General features: G+C 31.1%; 1 protein-coding gene across 1 annotated transcript in view; it reads left to right on the top strand.

Annotated features, from left to right (window-relative positions):
- Nucleotides 1-18921, top strand: part of LOC142349830 (uncharacterized) — a 48719-nt gene that overhangs the window by 27425 nt on the left and 2373 nt on the right. The window contains exon 4 of the mRNA XM_075401632.1: nucleotides 17760-17898. Coding sequence (XP_075257747.1) covers nucleotides 17760-17898 — 139 coding nt within the window. The remainder of the gene's footprint in view (nucleotides 1-17759; nucleotides 17899-18921) is intronic.

Genomic DNA, 18921 nt, shown 5'->3' with positions numbered 1-18921 from the left:
TGAAAATTAAGAGGTCGTTTAGGTCCCAATCTTCGTAAATATACCATCCTGAGGGCTATAGTTTGGCGGCCGATATAATATGTGCCTAACCACCATAATTTCTCCTCTGAAATGTTATACACACGAATTTCCAAGTTTACCTTGTACAAGGTTCATGAGTACTCTAGTTCAGTGCGCTCAACTCACGTTCAACCTTTAGCTCCTTTGATTGTTTTTGTCGAACTCTCCAAGTTTTAAGTCAAGGGCCGTTTTTAATTGCTCAAAGTTTGCTGCAGCAAAATTATTTCTCCGTTGGAGTCCTGTGGTCTTTTTTAAGGCAATTTTGCGCTTTACTGGCTTGCCGTCCGGCTCTTTAATTTTTTTGTGCCCAGTCCCTTCCCACTCAGCCCTCCCAACTGTACCCCTCTCCCCCCAATGCTTCCTCTCCACCTCCTCAACGCTTCCTCCCCTCCCAACGCTCCCCCCGCCAACTCCGCTCACCTAAGCCCCAGCTCACAACTATCGAAGCCAACATCTCGCCGGTCGTTTGAGAGCAATTTGCCCTACGTTAGTTGGTTACGATCTGCTGTACTAGTTATTGCAGTAACATTCAATTTGCTCACTCTTAATTTTGTGTCTTACTATCGAGTTCTTCTTCTTATTGAGTTCTGCTGGAATAACTAGTGTAACCTCTTCTTAGTGTTCTTGTTAGCTTGACGAGGAATCGTAGAAACGAAAATGAAAACTCAGTAAATTACTAAAATGATTAGTTATCTCGCAAGATCCCGCAGGAGTAGTGGATAAAACAGGGATACCAACCACCAGTAAAATTTGACCTTTCTCCTAACGCTACTCGCACATGTCGAATTGGGTCAAATTTTATTGCTTGTTGCTATCCCTATTTTATCCACTACTACATATTCACTCTAAGTCTAGCATTAAATTATGAAATCGCTTCATTCTAGAAAATAATAATAAGCTCGTTTGCAAATTCACTTATGTACTTCACAAAATATTATTTCTTGTCTATACTACACTTTCATATTACACCTTTCAGCATATTCCTTGAATCTATCTTTGGTATGTGTATATCTATATCTATTAAGATAGATGCACAGTCTGCATCTTCCATTTCTAAACCTAAAGAAAGAAATACGTTTGTAAACTTTACACATATTACACGCCAGATATTGATCTGGTTTATCATAATGGTCTCGCAAATGTTTAATATAATTTTTTACTTTGACTATATTTTTACATATATAACAACAATATTCTAATTCTTTGCAATCATTACAACATTCTTTCCAAGGCTTATTTTTACACTTATAACACTTCATTTTTTCACTCTCGAAAAATTATTTTTTCCAAATTTTTCCCTAATAAAATACAACATGTCTCACTCAACAAACAGTAATGTCACAAGAATGAACTTCTGCGACGTCTGTAATTTATCCTTTGAAACAGAAGGGTTTATACATACATCAATCAAACGATCCCAAACATAAAGAACTATTGGAGAAAATGTTTGATTCTGATTTGGATGAGGCTATAACTGAAGCCTCAACTAAAACTGAAGCCTCAACTAAAACTATAGAGAAAATGTATGATTCGGATGGAGACTTTATCTATGTCAAACCTTCTACTAAAACTGAAACTAAAGATATTATTAAAACAAAAACTAAACCCGACGACAATATCTACACCAGAATTATGTTTGAATGTTAAGAATGTCATGAAGAATTTAGAAGTAAAGTAGCTCTAACTACTCATTCATATAGTCACAATCGCATGTATCTAGAAAACACAGAACACTTTGATATAAACTCAAGTCAGAACATGAGAGAATTTTATATCACGGATAAAGGCGGGAATTACATTGAAGATATAGACGAAGCAATTAATTACTCATTAGAGGAAATTAAAAACTGTTATCAGTATAGAAAAGTTAAGAGTTTTTAATATAAGGTCACGGCCGAGTGTGAGTACAAGAAGAGAACCAAAGAATAAGTTAAAATTAGAAAAATATTCTTCAGCACCGACTATATTTTTAATAAGGCTATATATTATTACGGTGAATTCAAACAATGGCTAGATTTCGAAAAGGAAACATATGAAGGTTATGGCTACGACTTCGAAGTGCCTGGATTGAGAAGTATTCAGATAAATATTGAACCAAGTAAAGCATCTATAGATTTTTTCCCCTGATCTCAAAAACTCTAAATCGATATTCAATATACGTAGTTATAATTACAACTGCTTGCAACTAACTATTACTGCTTGGCTACATCCTGCTATGGACCACGCAACACGCGAGAGTAAATATGTAAATAATCTAATTGGAGCAGGACAACGAGTTGAAGATGAGTTTGCTTATATAATAAGAATACAGAAATTTCACAATATTAATATTTGGGTATACACACCTTGTGGTGGGGGCAAAGTAGAATTGTTTAAACCAGTAGATGATTTTGATAAAGATAGAAAAGATGTCAGAATATTGGTTTGGGGGAATGGTACTACAGAACACTGTGCTCTAATTAAAAACATAGAAACCTTGTTAGATCAACCAAATAGAATGAATCACAAATTCTATTACTGTGATAGATTTACATATTGGTTTGATTCACAAATTAAATACGACAAACATGAATGTAACAACTCTTTCAAACCCGAGGTTTTTTGTCCTAAGAAGTAGAAAATTACTTTTATAAATGAACATAAGCGTCAGAATATAAAAAATGTTATAACTGCTGATATAGAATGTTGCATTGTTGAAGTCGCAACTAATGACTGTAATTATGTAATAGCTGAACACATACCAATAAGTGTGGGTTGCATCTGGCAGGGTAATTTCAAATACTACTTCGGTCTTGATTGTCTCAATAGATTTGCTAGTGATTAATTAGAAATAGAAACTGGGAATAACTTCAGGCGCAACAAACAAATGATATTCAATGAAGAAGATAAATTATATCATGAAACTAATAACACTTGTCACATCTGCAGTAAAACATGTATTAATAAAGTAAGAGATCATTGTCATGAAACTGGTAAATATAGAGGACCAGCACGTAAAACATGTAATCTGAGGTATAAACAACAAAACTTCATTCCTGTAATATTCCACAATGGCTCTGGCTATGACTTCAATCTACTATACAGTGAACTCTTTAAGCAGAATAATGATAAAAGAAAAGTAGATAACATACCACTAGCCGCTGGTAAGTCTAAGATGTTTAGCATTTGTTGTCTCAAATTTTTAGATAGTTATAACTTCTTAGCTATGCCTCTAGATCAAATGGCAAAGATATATGGGTGTAAAACTAAAACATTATATCCATATGAATACTTTGGTTTAGACAGCTACCAAGAAGTTATAGGTCATCTAAATATAGAAAACTTCAAATCCTCTCTATCTAAAAAATTACCAACACAAGAAGAAGTCGATAACTTTAATATAGACAACAGTAATAAAACTGGTAAACATCTAACAATAGAGTATTTACAGAATGATGTGGAAATATTAGATTACTGCATGAATGAATGTCAAATTAAGTATGAAAGAAATTGGGCTCAACCCACTACATTACGTTAGTCTCCCGGGTTATAGTTTTGATTGCTGGTTAAGGTCAAGTTGTGTTTCATTAGATACATTACAAGATAAACAAATGCTAGATGATTTTGTTGAAGCAAAGAGAGGTGGCATATGCGGTATAATGGGTGATAGGATAGTCAATAATAGTAATGGAAGTAAAATGGCGAAGCATCGGCGAAGCCATTTCACGGATGACCAGAGGTCAATCAGGGAACCTGTTTCACAGATGTGGTACATAGACGCGAATAACCTATACGGCTATGCATTGATGCAAAAGCTACCTTATAAGGATTTCAAGTTTACTACTACATCTCTAGATTATATATTAAGTACTCCAGATGATAGTGATCACGGTTACTACATAGTTTGTGATATTGATTATACTAATAGTTGTAAAGATAGAACAGAGCAACTAGCACTAATGCCCAATAAGAGAAAGATAAATGATAATGGATTGGGATACCGAGAGAGAGAGAAAAGTAAAACAAAAACAGAAATTAATATTAGACCAAAACAACAAAACAGAATACATGGTACATTATAGGATGCTAAAGCTCTATGTTAAGATGGGAGTAAAAGTAACAAAAATACAGAGTAATTAAATTTAAACAAGATTATATATGTAGAGAATATATACAAAACAATACAAGTAAAAGAGCAACAGCTAAAACTGAAGCAGAGAAGGATGTAAGGAAATTAATGAACAACTCCCTATATGGAAGAATGTGCATGAATCCCCTACACTTCCTTCAAAGTAAGTTCTTACATGAAGAAGAAAAGATAATGAGAAGTATAAGTAAACCAACATTTAAGAATATAACTAGATATAAGGATTATTGCCAAATTGAATATATAAAGAAAAAAATAGAACATGATTCTCCAGTATATGTAGTTGTTACTATCTTAGAATTAAGTAAATTACACATGTATGATGTATTCTATAGTATTCTTCAACCATCTCTCAAAGATCTACAACTCCACTATATGGATACTGATAGTTTTGTATTAAGTTATACTGAAGGTAAAAATAGTGACAAGCACATGCATCTGTCCAATCTGGAGCCACCAATCAAAACTAATAATAAAGTCCCTGGTAAATTCAAACATAATATCATAGAAGAGTTTGTGGCCCTAACACCAAAGACATATAGTTTCAAAGACTACCTAATTAAAAAACTAAAGAGAAAGGAATAAAGAATTGTAACAATGCTAAACATGAGGAGTATTATAATGCACTAATGTATAACACACAGAGAACTGTAGACGAATGTAGAATACAAAAATTTGTGATAACATGACAGCAACAAGAACAAGTAAGATTAGTCTAAACACATTTGATGATAAAAGATTCTATGTAAATAATATTAAAAGCTATCCTCATGATGAGAATCTATGTCTATTCAAAAGAGATCCAGTAAATAAAATTAATAATACTACTTTAGAGCTATTAATAAAATTAGGCTTAGATGTAAGTAACGAATCTTTAGAACCATTAATAAATAATATTTTAGAACTAACTATTAATGATGATAGAATGTTAATTGAGGGTGCTATTAAACTATATAATGATCTGTGAATACAAAAATAATTAGTAGTTAGTATAGTAATAGATCTAATTCATACATTGTACTATATTGTTTTTATATTATAGATCTAATTCATACATAGTATAATAATATTTTTCAACATATAAAAATGGCTAAGCTATAATTAAACAGTCTAGAAAAACAAAACAGAAGAAATAGATTAGAAGATAAACTAAGACAACAAGAATATTATGGTGACATAGAAGATTTATTTGCTCCTCTAACTAAAACTTTAAATACAAACGCTGAAACAGTGCAAGTTCTTCAAAACAAAATTTTAGTCGCGCTAGACAGTAACACTAATGCTTTAAAGAGTCTAGGACACCATCAACAAAGCAGTTTTCTTGATGAACGGACTGCTCTCTTAACACCCACGCCCGATCCACCCGTAACATTAAAAGATGATAGAGGCGAAACATTTGCTGTAGACAATGATATGATTGATACTTTGTTAGAAATGGGTAAACAAACAAATAAACAATTCCAATTATTATCAGTTGATGCAAATTCAAACAAATTTAAAATAAATGGTGTAGATGTACCTCTAGTCCCTGATGGTATAAAATTGAAAGGTAAAGTCTATGATTTTTCTAAGGGCTTTGCTTTATTTATTACTAATAAAGATGTAACCGAAAGAGATATAAAAGGTGATGAAAACAAAATAAAACAATTTCTATGGGATAGACAAAGAGGAGATACTAAAAGTAATAGATCAAAACTTATAAGAAGAATGTTTGCTAGTATCGGTGAACCCACTTCTCATGTTATATCAACCTCCAGTGAAGAATGTTTATGTAATCGTGATACTAGTGACTATGAACAAGGGGTAGAAGAAGAAGAAGAAGAAGAAGAAGAAGAAACTGATTGAGACTGATAAACAAATAGAAGCTAGTGGTCTTACTAAGACTGACCCCAACAATAAACGAAGTTGCCATTTAAATGGTTTAGTAGAAAGATTAGAATTATTAATACTAGAAACAAAAGCTGGTCATGATGGACTATATGATGAAATGCTAGATATATCTAAGCAACTATTATCTTTGAATATTATTAATCAAGAGCAACTAGATAATTTTGTTTTTAACAATGGTGAATAAATAATGATGGAAAAACAACAAAAACAACAACAACAACTATAAGCTAAAGAAGTATTCAGTCCTCAAATAACAAAGTTTAGAAGAGAAAGAATAATATCATTATATAAAGATGAAACATGGTCAGCTGATTTAATTGATAAGTCATCTCTAAGTAAATACAATAATTATTATAAGTTTATATTAACTGTTATAGATATTTTCACAAAATATGCATGGGCTATTCCATTAAAGAATAAATCTGGTTTATCTATAAATAATGGTTTCAAAACAATCCTATCAGAAGGCCCACAGGGTGGCTCTGAAAGTCGAAAACCAGAAAAGTTATGTGTAGATAGAGGTAGTGAGTTTTACAATAAAACATTTAAATCTTTACTTAAAGAATATGAAACAAAACTATATTCTACTTATAGTGATTTAAAGGCTGTGTTGATAGAGAGATTCAATGGAACATTATTACATATAATTAATAAACAATGTTCATCAATGGTGATGGTAATTGGGAAAATATACTAAATGATGCAGTCATAACATATAACAATAACATTCATTCAACAATTAATATGACACCCGTTGATGCTTCTAATAATCTTGATAAAATTAGATATATCAGGGAACCTGCTTCGCAGATTATATCTACTTCTACTAAGATTGAACCAAAATTTAAAGTTGGTGATTATGCTAGAAATGCAGATAAACGTAATATCTTTTCTAAAGGTTACACTTCTAATTGGAATAGGGAACTATTTAATGTTAATGAAGTTTTGAACACACAACCGCTAACATATAAGATAGAAGACATGAATGGAGAGATAATAGAAGATAAATAATACGAACAGTAATTATTAAAATCCGAGTTTGACTTTGAACTTAATAATAAAGTTTTAGAATCATTAAATACATTTCTTAATATAAATAATGACAAGAAACTGATTCAATCAGGCTAAACACCAATCGGGGAACCCGCTTCTCGGATCAACATCAACAAACAACTTAACACTAAGTAAGGCTCGTGGGTTATTCCTAGAAGATAATGATAATATTGATATGAAGCATACCTATAAAATTACAAATGTACATCTTCCGATGGATGAAAAAGATGTTGTTAATAAAGAGTACTGTGACAATAACTTATTATCTTCTAATTATAAAATAGACATGTTAAGTAAAAACATAACTGAGCTAAGAAAAAGTGAATTTGATAAAGTCACAACCAAAACATTACAACTAAATGAAACACGAGTTAATGATGAACTAATTAATGAGTTTATTGAATCAGCAAATGAAGTCACAAATACTGTTAACTTTTGTAATAAAGTTGCTGCTGATACTATCTCTAAATATAATCAATTAAAGCAAGAATTTGATAATAATAAGTTTAATCAAAATATTACTAACATACATCTAGATAATATGTTTACTAACGGTCTAAGAGAAATGAAATAATACAATAAATCTCTTAGAAAAGTTATAGTACAATATATAATTGCTATACTTTTACGAAGTACGTTAGTTGATAATAAAGAGCAAGCAAGACTTGAGATGCATTATGGTTTTAAACAAGAAGATATTATGAAAGAAATAGAAAGATTTTTTACTAAGGAAAATAAGCAAATCTATGACGAAGTCCATGACCAATCCAACAACACCGAGTTAGGGATTACTATATCCAGATCTGTCTGCAGTATCAGAGCGGCTGATCCGCGAAGCGGCTGAGAAACAGATAAACAAAAAGATTCAAGCTAATAATAAATTTAACAACAATATTAACATTATAAAAGATATTAGAAATTATTATGAAACTGACACTAATAAAACTATAATAAGAAGTTAAGTAGATATAAAAATTATATTAACGTAGCTGAGAAAACAGAAATACTATTATCATCAATTGCAACAATGGCAACAACAACATCAGATGCATTAACAGGTATAGGATTACTTTATTCTATACCAACAGCTTTTGCTACAGCAACTGTTTGTGGTTCATTATCAAAAACAATTACTACTAAAATAAGAAATAAAATTATAAAGTATTCGCAAATGTTTATTTCAAGTAAACAGTTTAGCGACAAGTTTTATAAACTATATACTAAATCAATGAAAGATAATAAAATAGATAATGATGATTATAATGAATTAGTCAAGATATTTGAAGAATACAAGAAGAACAAGAAAAATAAGTTAAGTGTTTTTTTTAGATTAAAGCTATTAGTGCTTAGTAATAACAATGTTTTTAGTAATAAAAATATTAGTATTAATATTTATCCGCGAAGCGGTTACACCGATCATGGAACCTGCTTCGCAGATCGGTAAGATTAAAGCTATAGTCTTAGTCTTAACCTTAGCCTTAGTCATAACTAAATTATCTTTTCTTTGTACCTAAGTATAAACCTCTTCCTTTTTTACTGACTTTATACCTTCACCAGTAGTTGCAAATTTAATTAAATCAGGTGTGGCTGATAAAGCAACTCTAGGGTTTCTAGATGCAGCTGCACTTCCTATTTTACTTGCTATTTCTAATGCTCTTACAGGATTATTAGTAACTTTCTTTCCGAAGTTTAATGTACCTCTAATTACACTTTTAAAGAAATCTTTCAATCACTGTGCTTCTATTGTTGCATCACTAACAGTCATTGACTTATTTCTCTTACATTTAACACAATTTCCTTTTAACATTTTTAACATACATTTAGATAATATGTTTACTAACGGTCTAAGAGAAATGAAATAATACAATGAATCTCTTAGAAAAGTTATAGTACAATATATAACTGCTATACTTTTACGAAGTACGTTAGTTGATAATAAAGAGCAAGCAAGACTTGAGATGCATTATGGTTTTAAACAAGAAGATATAATGAAAGAAATAGAAAGATTTTTTACTAATGAAAATATGCAAAGCTATGACGGAGTCCATGACCAATCCAACAACACCGAGTTAGGGATTACTATATCCAGATCTGTCTGCAGTATCTTGACTAATTCATTATGAATATAATGAATTAGTCAAGATATTTGAAGAATATAAGAAGAACAAGAAAAATAAGTTAAGTGTTTTTTTTAGATTAAAGCTATTAGTGCTTAGTAATAACAATGTTTTTAGTAATAAAAATATTAGTATTAATATTTATCCGCGAAGCGGTTACACCGATCATGGAACCTGCTTCGCAGATCGGTAAGATTAAAGCTATAGTCTTAGTCTTAACCTTAGCCTTAGCCATAACTAAATTATCTTTTCTTTGTACCTAAGTATAAACCTCTTCCTTTTTTACTACCTTTATACCTTCACCAGTAGTTGCAAATTTAATTAAATCAGGTGTGGCTGATAAAGCAGCTCTAGGGTTTTAGATGCAGCTGCACTTCCTATTTTACTTGCTATTTCTAATGCTCTTACAGGATTATTAGTAACTTTCTTTCCGAAGTTAAATGTACCTCTAATTACACTTTTAAAGAAATCTTTCAATCACTCGGCTTCTATTGTTGCATCACTAACAGTCATTGACTTATTTCTCTTACATTGAACACAATTACTTTTTAACATTTTAGTACCTTTTGAAGTAATAAAACCTTTTATGTTATTAGTACCTCTATAATGTCTACCACCAACACAATATGAATTAGTTTTAAATTTCTGTAAAAGATTCATTTCTATATATAAAAAATGGAAGTTAAAAAATATAATCCCTATGTTGTTAAACCTAACCCTAAGAATACGGGCTCCACCCGCGAGCGAAGCTCGAAGACTAAGCCTAAGACTTGGCTTGAAGCTAAGGGCCTATGGCGTAGCATGGACGGAGTCCCATCTCAAGAGAATAAAAAGAAATTAGATATTTTATATGCTACGGGTTTTGTTACGACATGTAAGAAATAGTTTAGAGCTATGGGGCTTCGCCCATCAGGGAACCTGCTTCGCAGATGTTTCACCATAACAATGTCTATGGGACTTCGCCCATGTTTCACCATAATTATTACAATGGCTATCAGGAACTGCTTCGCAGATAACAATCACCATGACTATAACTAGGCCTAAGATATAATAGACCTTCGGTCATTAGTCTCTACGAGACTATCTCAACCATCTTATTACCGTCACTATTAACACTAATAACCTTTCTAGTTAATACTAATGCATGACATTTAACATCGGCAACTGCAGCACTAAAATAAAAAATAAGTTGTATTGGTTGTGGGCCTATATGATCACTTTGTTATCTAGTATCGAATACATATATTCTATAATTACTTTTGAATGTTCTATTATTTATATATGGTTTTATATGTGGTAACCCATTATAATCTTTATTAAAATTAACAATCTCTTTAAACGCCTCATTATAATTATTGGTACCATAATTAATATTCATTCTATCATCGGGATAAAATTCACTACCAATCTTACAATAACATTCAGTAACATTCATTATATCAAATGTACTTGCATCATGAGTTTGTTCATTAACATTATTATTTTCAAAACCAACTATAATATACTGTGGTCTTTCCATACCACTTTCCCTACCTAGATCAAACTAGAAGTTAGTAGCATTGGGTACATTCTTATAAAACGTCTTTCTTTTATAATAGCTAAAGTCTACAGTATTCTTTTTACTTAAACCCTTTTGTACAATAATTCTATTGTCATTACTGGGATCAATACTGGGCACACACCATGATATATCTCTAATTTCTATATTTCCATCATTACCAACTGCATCAGCACCATAATTAACTCTAAAAAGAGCTCTATCATTATTATTTCTTTTTAATATTAGTTTAAATCCTAACCCATGTATAATCTTTTCTAAGTCATTTACAAAACGAAATAGATCACTCATCTTAATCATCATAAACATATGACCTCGTTCTGCAGCAATATGGTCACCTTTAAGTTGACTATCTCTATTGCCTTGATCTCTAACAAAACCACTCTCATTTTCATCTTCAGAACTAGTTAAAAACTTATACGTCAATAGACTAGGATGACAATGATCTATATATTTTCAATAGTCCTACCACCACTGGTTTCAAGTTTAACTGAACTAAATAATGCCATCATAGCATAATTAACTAATCTGATATTAGCATTATTAGCAAATACACCACCAGCATCATCTAATACAACAAACTCTATCTCTAGATACGAATCACGCAAATTTAAATGATTCTCTTCTCAATTGAGATTGATATTAATATTAGTATAAACCGTATTCATTTTTGCTAGATTATAAGGTTTATATTTTATAATCTTACTTTTGTGTATATCATTATTATAACCATAAGTTGTATCCAAATTAAAATCCATTTTTATAGGTCAAAAAATGACGGATAACTTAATCTTATGGGAACTACTAAAGATACATGATGCTTTGACTAAAACTAAAGAAGAACATACTCTTAACTTTAGAATGATAAAGCCAACAGAAAAGTTTAACTTTAATGAACCTATACTTAATACAACAAAATTAGGTTTAATTAGATTATCTGTTTATAACTCGGTGTTTAATGTGAATAGGAGAAATGATCAATTCTTATATGCTAGTACTGTTATAGAAGGTGAAGCAATCCGGGAACTGGCTTCGCCAATAGCAGAACCTCTTAGCTCTAACAATAACACTGACTCAAACATTACATCTGTCCTTAATTATAATTGTAAAGGATTCCCATTGCTATATTCACTTATTACACCAGGAGCATATGAGTTAACTGACATAGCAGAATTAATAAAAGAAGAAACTGATGGTAATGTTATAATAGAACCTGATGAGAATACGATGAAATGTTTAATGGAAATAAAACAGGGAGCAATTAGCTTTGACATAGAAAGTTCAATAGCCCCATTACTGGTCTTTAGAGAAATAGTTTATAAAATAGGTAAATATACATCTCAGAAAATTGTTGATATTATGGGTTTTAGTACTATTAACTTTCATTGTAATGTGGTATATGTGTTAAAGATAAAGGGAATAACACAGACATACTATATACTTTTACTCTAACAGAACCACCAGGTTACTTGATAAAAACTATACCAATAATATCTTGTATCAAAATGTAACTGAAGATAGAATAGAATATATAGAGTTTCATATTAAAGATGAGCATGGAAGACCTATAGACTTTAATGGTGATGTATTAAGTTTTACTTTACATCTGACATAGTCAGCTGACCAAAGGTCCATCTGGTGTAACCAGCAACTTCGTTGATCTAGTCTAGACATAAACTTAAACTAAACTACAAAACTCTCCGATCCCAATTAATTCTTAGTTTACCATTAATATTTTTAATTTTAGTTATAGCAATGACAATGTAATTATAAGGCTCTTTCCATACCTTATTACATTTATTAGCAAAAATTTTATAACTAAGTTCAGCATTATTAAAGAAATCTTGATGTATAGATATGAGGACTTTACCTCTTTGTTCAAATAGAATAAATAGGTTGCAATTCTCTCTAACACTCTGTCTATCTATTGTGAATAGATTATGATTAAGATATATCATATTACAATTCATATGTCTACCCCTACAAAAGTATTCATTAATAACTGGTTCTTTGGCTCTAACATCATCAAATATCATTAATTTCTTTAAGTCTTTTGGTAGTTGATCGGGAGAGGGTAAATCTTTTATTTCTTTAACAAACTCAACATCTGGTTTATTCTCTCTACACCTTTTTTTTTATCACCAGTAGGACCAATGATGTATAGCTTATCAAAGTATATTCTAGCCAGAATTAATTTTTTTAACAAGAATGTATTACCGCATTCAATAGGACCAGATATTATACATCCAAAGTTCTCTGGGAGTGTAGCTTTTGTAAGTATATTATCATCATTTAACCATGATTGTAGATCTTCATTTATGTTTACACAGATATTGTTACTAAGATCGGTGACACCGCTTGGTTTACCACAGACGGAGTCTTTTCGCGGATATTCTTCCTTGTTAGGTTTACCCCTTTGATGTTTTTCATCAAATAGATATATAAAATTATCATTAACATTATCATTATCATTAACATTATCATTATCAATAACATTATCATTATCAATAACATTATCATTATCATTAACATTATCATTATCATTAACATTAACATTATCAGTATCATTAACATTATTCAAAGCATTGTTAATTCTAAATCCTCTATCAATAAGATAGATCATATATAAACAATAAGCCCCACAATAAGATTCATCATATTGTTGTATTCTCTCATTAGAGCCTAGATCAACATATTCTTCGAAAAATAATGGTGGGATTTCTACACCAAAACTGTCAAAGTAATACAGATGACCAGCTTCTCTTCTTATAACTAAAATCCAATGTGTACCATCAGTTGGATGTAGATTCACAATAATGTTGACGTTAGGTTCACTTGTGTTATCTGGAGTTTGATCTCTCATTACAATTTCAATTGGTGTTAGACTTATTTCTTTACCTATATCTTTTATTCTGATATCACTCATAGCATTATTATCAATATTAAATTTATTATTGAATTCCTCAAAAGTTAGGATGAGCATTTTTATATAATAAATTTATTAAATCTAAGTCTAAGTCTAAATCTAAATCAAATCTATATTTATTATATAAAAATGGAAACAGGTAGTGCAGTTTTTATTTTTATTATTATAATTGGAATTTGTTATATAATATATGATTCCAGACCAAGTAAATATACAAAACTAGAAGAAAGCTTTGGTGGATTTATGAATAGGAGTCTAGTTAGATTTGAATATGAAAATTAACCTTTACATACTATTGTTTATGGTGGAACTGGAACAGGTAAAACATATTTTATTATAAAATATTTAAAATTATACTTAGATCCGCGAAGCAGTTACACCGATCAAAACCAAAACCGGAACCAAGACCAAGATCAGGGGAATAATTTGGTAAACCACGAACATAATTCGTTCACTGATCAAGCTAAAAAATATAATCATTGATGATGGAAAGATGATAGAGATTGGATAGATCCTGAGACTGGTGAGTTTTATATTGGATTTAATACATGCGATAAAAATATGATCACATCAAAAAATAGGTCTAAATTCAAAGATAGTGTAATTGTTCTTGATGATATGGGTGATAAGTTAAATAAGGATATAGCTTATTATTTCACAGAAGAAAGACATTATAATATCCAAATGATTGTAATGTGTCATAAACCAGCCCAAATAATTAATACAGCAAGAATGAGTTGTGATGCTATTTATTTAACATTTTATAATGGAGCTGAGCTATATAAAAATTTTATAGAAATATATAAATGTGAACATAACTTCAATAAAACAATTAGTGAGTTAAATAGTAACTATTATAATTGTACAGATGGAATGTCAGTTGAACTTCATTATGGTATAATTAAATATAATAGGAAAGAGAATATTTTTATTTTTATTGATAAGAATAGAACTATGATTTATGACTCGAGAGTTGGTTTCCTTGATTTAAAAGCTCTTAGTTTAAAAGATTAATTAGAAAGTGAAGACACAAAAAAATAAACCTATAGCATATATGAAACCAGTCATGATAAATGATACAGATAGAAATACTATTAATCACGATAATTGTCAGTTCTACTTTAATGAATTTCTTACATTAAAAGGTATTGAAATACAGAATGATGTTTTAACAAATGAAATGATTAAAGCAGATGGTTTTAGATTACTATCAACTTTTTTAGGCATTATAGGTACATGTTTTATGATATATAAGTATATGAGTCCTGATACAACAGTAAAAACTGCTGAACATGTGGCAACGAGTGCAAGTAATATATTGAATAGAGCAAGTACATTAGTTAATGGGACTTCGTCCATCAGTGGAGTTGCTTCGCAGATGTTTCACCATTTTGGATACCGAGAAGTAGAGCAAAGAAAACAGTTTATCGAAAAGCTACAAGGAGAATATATAAATAAAAAGACTGGAAATTTAAATAAAGAGGGACGAAGGTATTTAAACAGACTATATGGAAATAATGAAGAATTTAGAGTTGAAATTAAAAATTTTGTTAGAGATAAAACGGAATTAGACCTTGAAGGGATTTTAGATAGACGATATAAAACTAATACACTCAATACGACGGGGAAGAAATATTTAACAGTGTGTCGTGCCTAAAGATAATACTAAAGATGTAATTGAAATGTTGGCTAAAAATAATGGGTGTAATTAAATTTGGCCAAATATAAATGGTTATAAAATGTTTAGAGTGTAGTTATAAGTGTGGACTCCCTTTTAATTTAGCTTTTCATTTTTCAATATATCATGAAGATAAAAACAGTAAATGTGCATGTGGTGATAAAACATTAAGTGGTATTTGTATCAAGGAACTTGCTTCGCCGATGCAAACTGATTGTTCTTTTAAAGATGAATCTGGATATAACTCTAGCTCTAGTATTAACTCTAACCCTGACTCTAGCATTAACTCTAACTCTAGCTCTAACTCTAGCTTTAACTCTAACTCTAGCATTAAATCTAACTCTAACTATAACTCTAACTCTAGCATTAACTCTAACTCTAAATTTAACACCAAAGTCTTAACTAGAAATTGTAATAAATGTAATTCTGTAAAATCACTAACTGATTTTGATGAGAGTAAGTATACATGTAGGAATTGTACTAACAGCTAAAATTAATTGTCTATATTGTGCTTTTGTTATGAGATATGATGGAATAAGAGCTCATGTAAAGAACCAACATCCAGATGTAGAATTAACTAGAAGATTTAGTAGAAATTTAAATCCTCGAAGAGCTATTACCCAATCTGGGGAAAGATGTTCGTGTAAATATTATAATTTTGTATCATTTTTTATTAATAATGGAATAATTATAGAAAAAGTTAAAGAGAATACAAATTTATTGAAGAGTATAGATAATTTAAAATAAAAAAAATATAGAAAAGTAAAAAAAATTTAGATAATTTTAAAATTTGTTTAAAAAGAGGGAAATCACTCTTTAAGCGCGATAAATAGTAATTTTGTACTGGGGCATCATTCCGATAGGGGCGATTTCGCTCTTGAGTGATTCGCTCTTATTTTGAAATTTGCTTTATTTTTTTAAATAAATTATTAAATTTTGCTATTACTTTGGGTTTTAGATTAATTATGAGTTAACCAAGTAGTAAATAAAAACAGGAATCTTAATATTATATAAGTATTAGCAAAATTTAAAATTTATAAAAGAGTTAAGCTGGTTTTTTATTCAAGTTACACTGAAAAACACTAATCACTGTGTTTCCACCGATCTCAGTGTTTTTGAATTTATCACAGTGTGTCCCTTGTACAGTCTCACAGCAGGGATCATCCTTTTTAAGAACTGTGAATTTGGTTTTTTATCTCTTTTAGTTTTATAGTATTTCATCAAATTGGGGGACGTTTACTGGAGTCAGTGAGGAAGGAACCCCAAACCTTCCGTTTGTTAAAGCAACTTAACTAGACTCGATGATTTAACCACTACGCCAAATGAGACAGAAAGTTTCAGTTTTAGATTGATTAAATATTGATTGGGGGATATATGAAAATTTTTATTCTTTTAATATTTCTTTCAATTTTTGTTAAAGTTTTCTTTTTTGTTCAAGTTATCCACGAAGTGGTTACACCAATTTTCCCAAGTTGGTTTTACGTGCTTTTTACACGGTCTCACTAGTTTCATACTAGTATCTGGAGACGTCCACTGGAGTCAGTGGGGATAGAACCCAAACTATCCGTCTGATAACAGTTAATTACCAGCTTAACTCGACACTTGTGGTTTGCACTAAGTGAGACAAGAAATGATAGATTTTGAGTGAATATGAAGGTAATATGTAGTAGTGGATAAAACAGGGATAACAACAAGCAGTAAAATTTTGCCCGATTCGACATGCGCGATTAGCGTTAGGAGAAAGGGTCAAATTTTACTGGTGGTTGGTATCCCTGTTTTATCCACTACCTGCAGGTTTAGGATCTTTTCCGTTTGTGCCGCCAGCTTAGTGGGTGCATTTTATTTCCACCCCCAGACGCACGTGCCATATTTTTTAGAATGATTTATTATTTAATGTTGCGTGCTTTGTAATTAGGGGGTACAAATCGTACTTGGGGGGGGGGTGGGGTACAAACGGAATGACCCCAAGTTTATTTATCACTCAATCCTTGCAAATTCTTGTAAGAGCCTGTACAAGGTGTATTTACAAAATAAATTATGTAAATGCCCGTTTGTATCACGCGTAACCCGTAAACAATTTAATATTATTATTATTATTATTTACGAAAATGAAACCGTACTACTGAGAAATATTCATGGTCACGTGACGTACAACTATGTCTAACTATATCTAAACAATCTCTAGCCGAACAGTTCCCACATTACAAAGCCGCCCCCCCCCCCATATTCTCATATGGGCCGGACATGCTAACATTTTTTAAATTTTGGTAATTTTGCCTGGATCGTATATTTGCTAAATTTTAGATAATTTGCAGAGGGCATTTTCCTGACTATAAAGTTGTTAATTTTAGCTAATCTTGGCCTGTGATGATACTTATTGGGGCACAAATCAAGAAAGATGTGTTGCTATCTTTGTCTACGGAGAATTGAACTACGCTCAAAATTCAGATGGGGATGCGGTTATTGCAGGAATCAACACAGCCAATAACGGTAATTTTTTATTTCAATTTTAGTGTTCAGCCTTGTCTAGGTATACATACATTAGACCCTAATTTCTTTCAACCGGAGGCATTTAGTGCCCCCGACACATGGACGTTCTCGATCGAGTGCTTTCCAGATTTTCCGATTGGCAAGGATTTTAGTTCTAAATTATTAATTGCTCTCGATCGAAGTTTGAAGCAATTGTATTAGTCGTGTTCTCGTTTTTATACCATTTTTTTGCGTGAACATTTTTTGTCTAACCCATTTTTGTCCTCGAAAACGAGATAACAAGGTAAAGCCTGGAGAGCATTAACAAGCTGAGGAGCTCTCTTTATAATTTATGTTAACGACCTCCCTGATCCATCCTTGAAATGTTAAGCATTTGGCAATTTAGACGAATTTGAGCTAGTGACAACTGACCAAAATAGTTTGAACGATGACATCAAATTTATCAGCTGAGGCCTTATTTTATAGAGGGTAACATGCACTTTTCTGTTATCGCCAGAATTAAGTTAAGCAAGCCCCGGTTACATAGGTGGAGCCATAACCTAAATAAGGAGGTGTCACGTGCGCTTAAGAGTTGCAAGTTATAAATGGAAAAGATACCATATTTCGATTGCGATTGCTAGTTTCAGCTTTTCTAAAGTCGCTTCAATTATTTTAAAAAGTAGTAATATGATCGTTCCGTTCAATTGTAATCAATTGGAGTCCGATGATTTAACAAAGGGCTCTATCTCATTGTTGTTTTTAAACTACATTAATTAGCAATTACAATTTCAATTCGAGTTGGTCATTTCTTTGAAAGGTGGCTGGTTTTTTAATGAACTAATATTGACCAGAGTTTATCCCGATGTCCACAGAGAGCAGTACAAGAAGTTAAAGGGAATAGATAATATTTAAAGATATTTTTTCCTTTTTATTCTGCTTGGAGGGCAGCATCCTCAAAAAATTTGATTTTTGGCTTCTCTGGGCTAATAAGTTTTGGACCCGTCTAAGAAACATGTTAATTGACAAATGATAATGTGACGGCTG

This window comes from Convolutriloba macropyga, chromosome 11 (genome assembly GCF_964194025.1).
Source record: "Convolutriloba macropyga chromosome 11, txConMacr16.3, whole genome shotgun sequence".
Classification (NCBI taxonomy): Eukaryota; Metazoa; Xenacoelomorpha; order Acoela; family Convolutidae; genus Convolutriloba; species Convolutriloba macropyga.
This window is presented reverse-complemented; position numbering and strand designations above follow the sequence as displayed.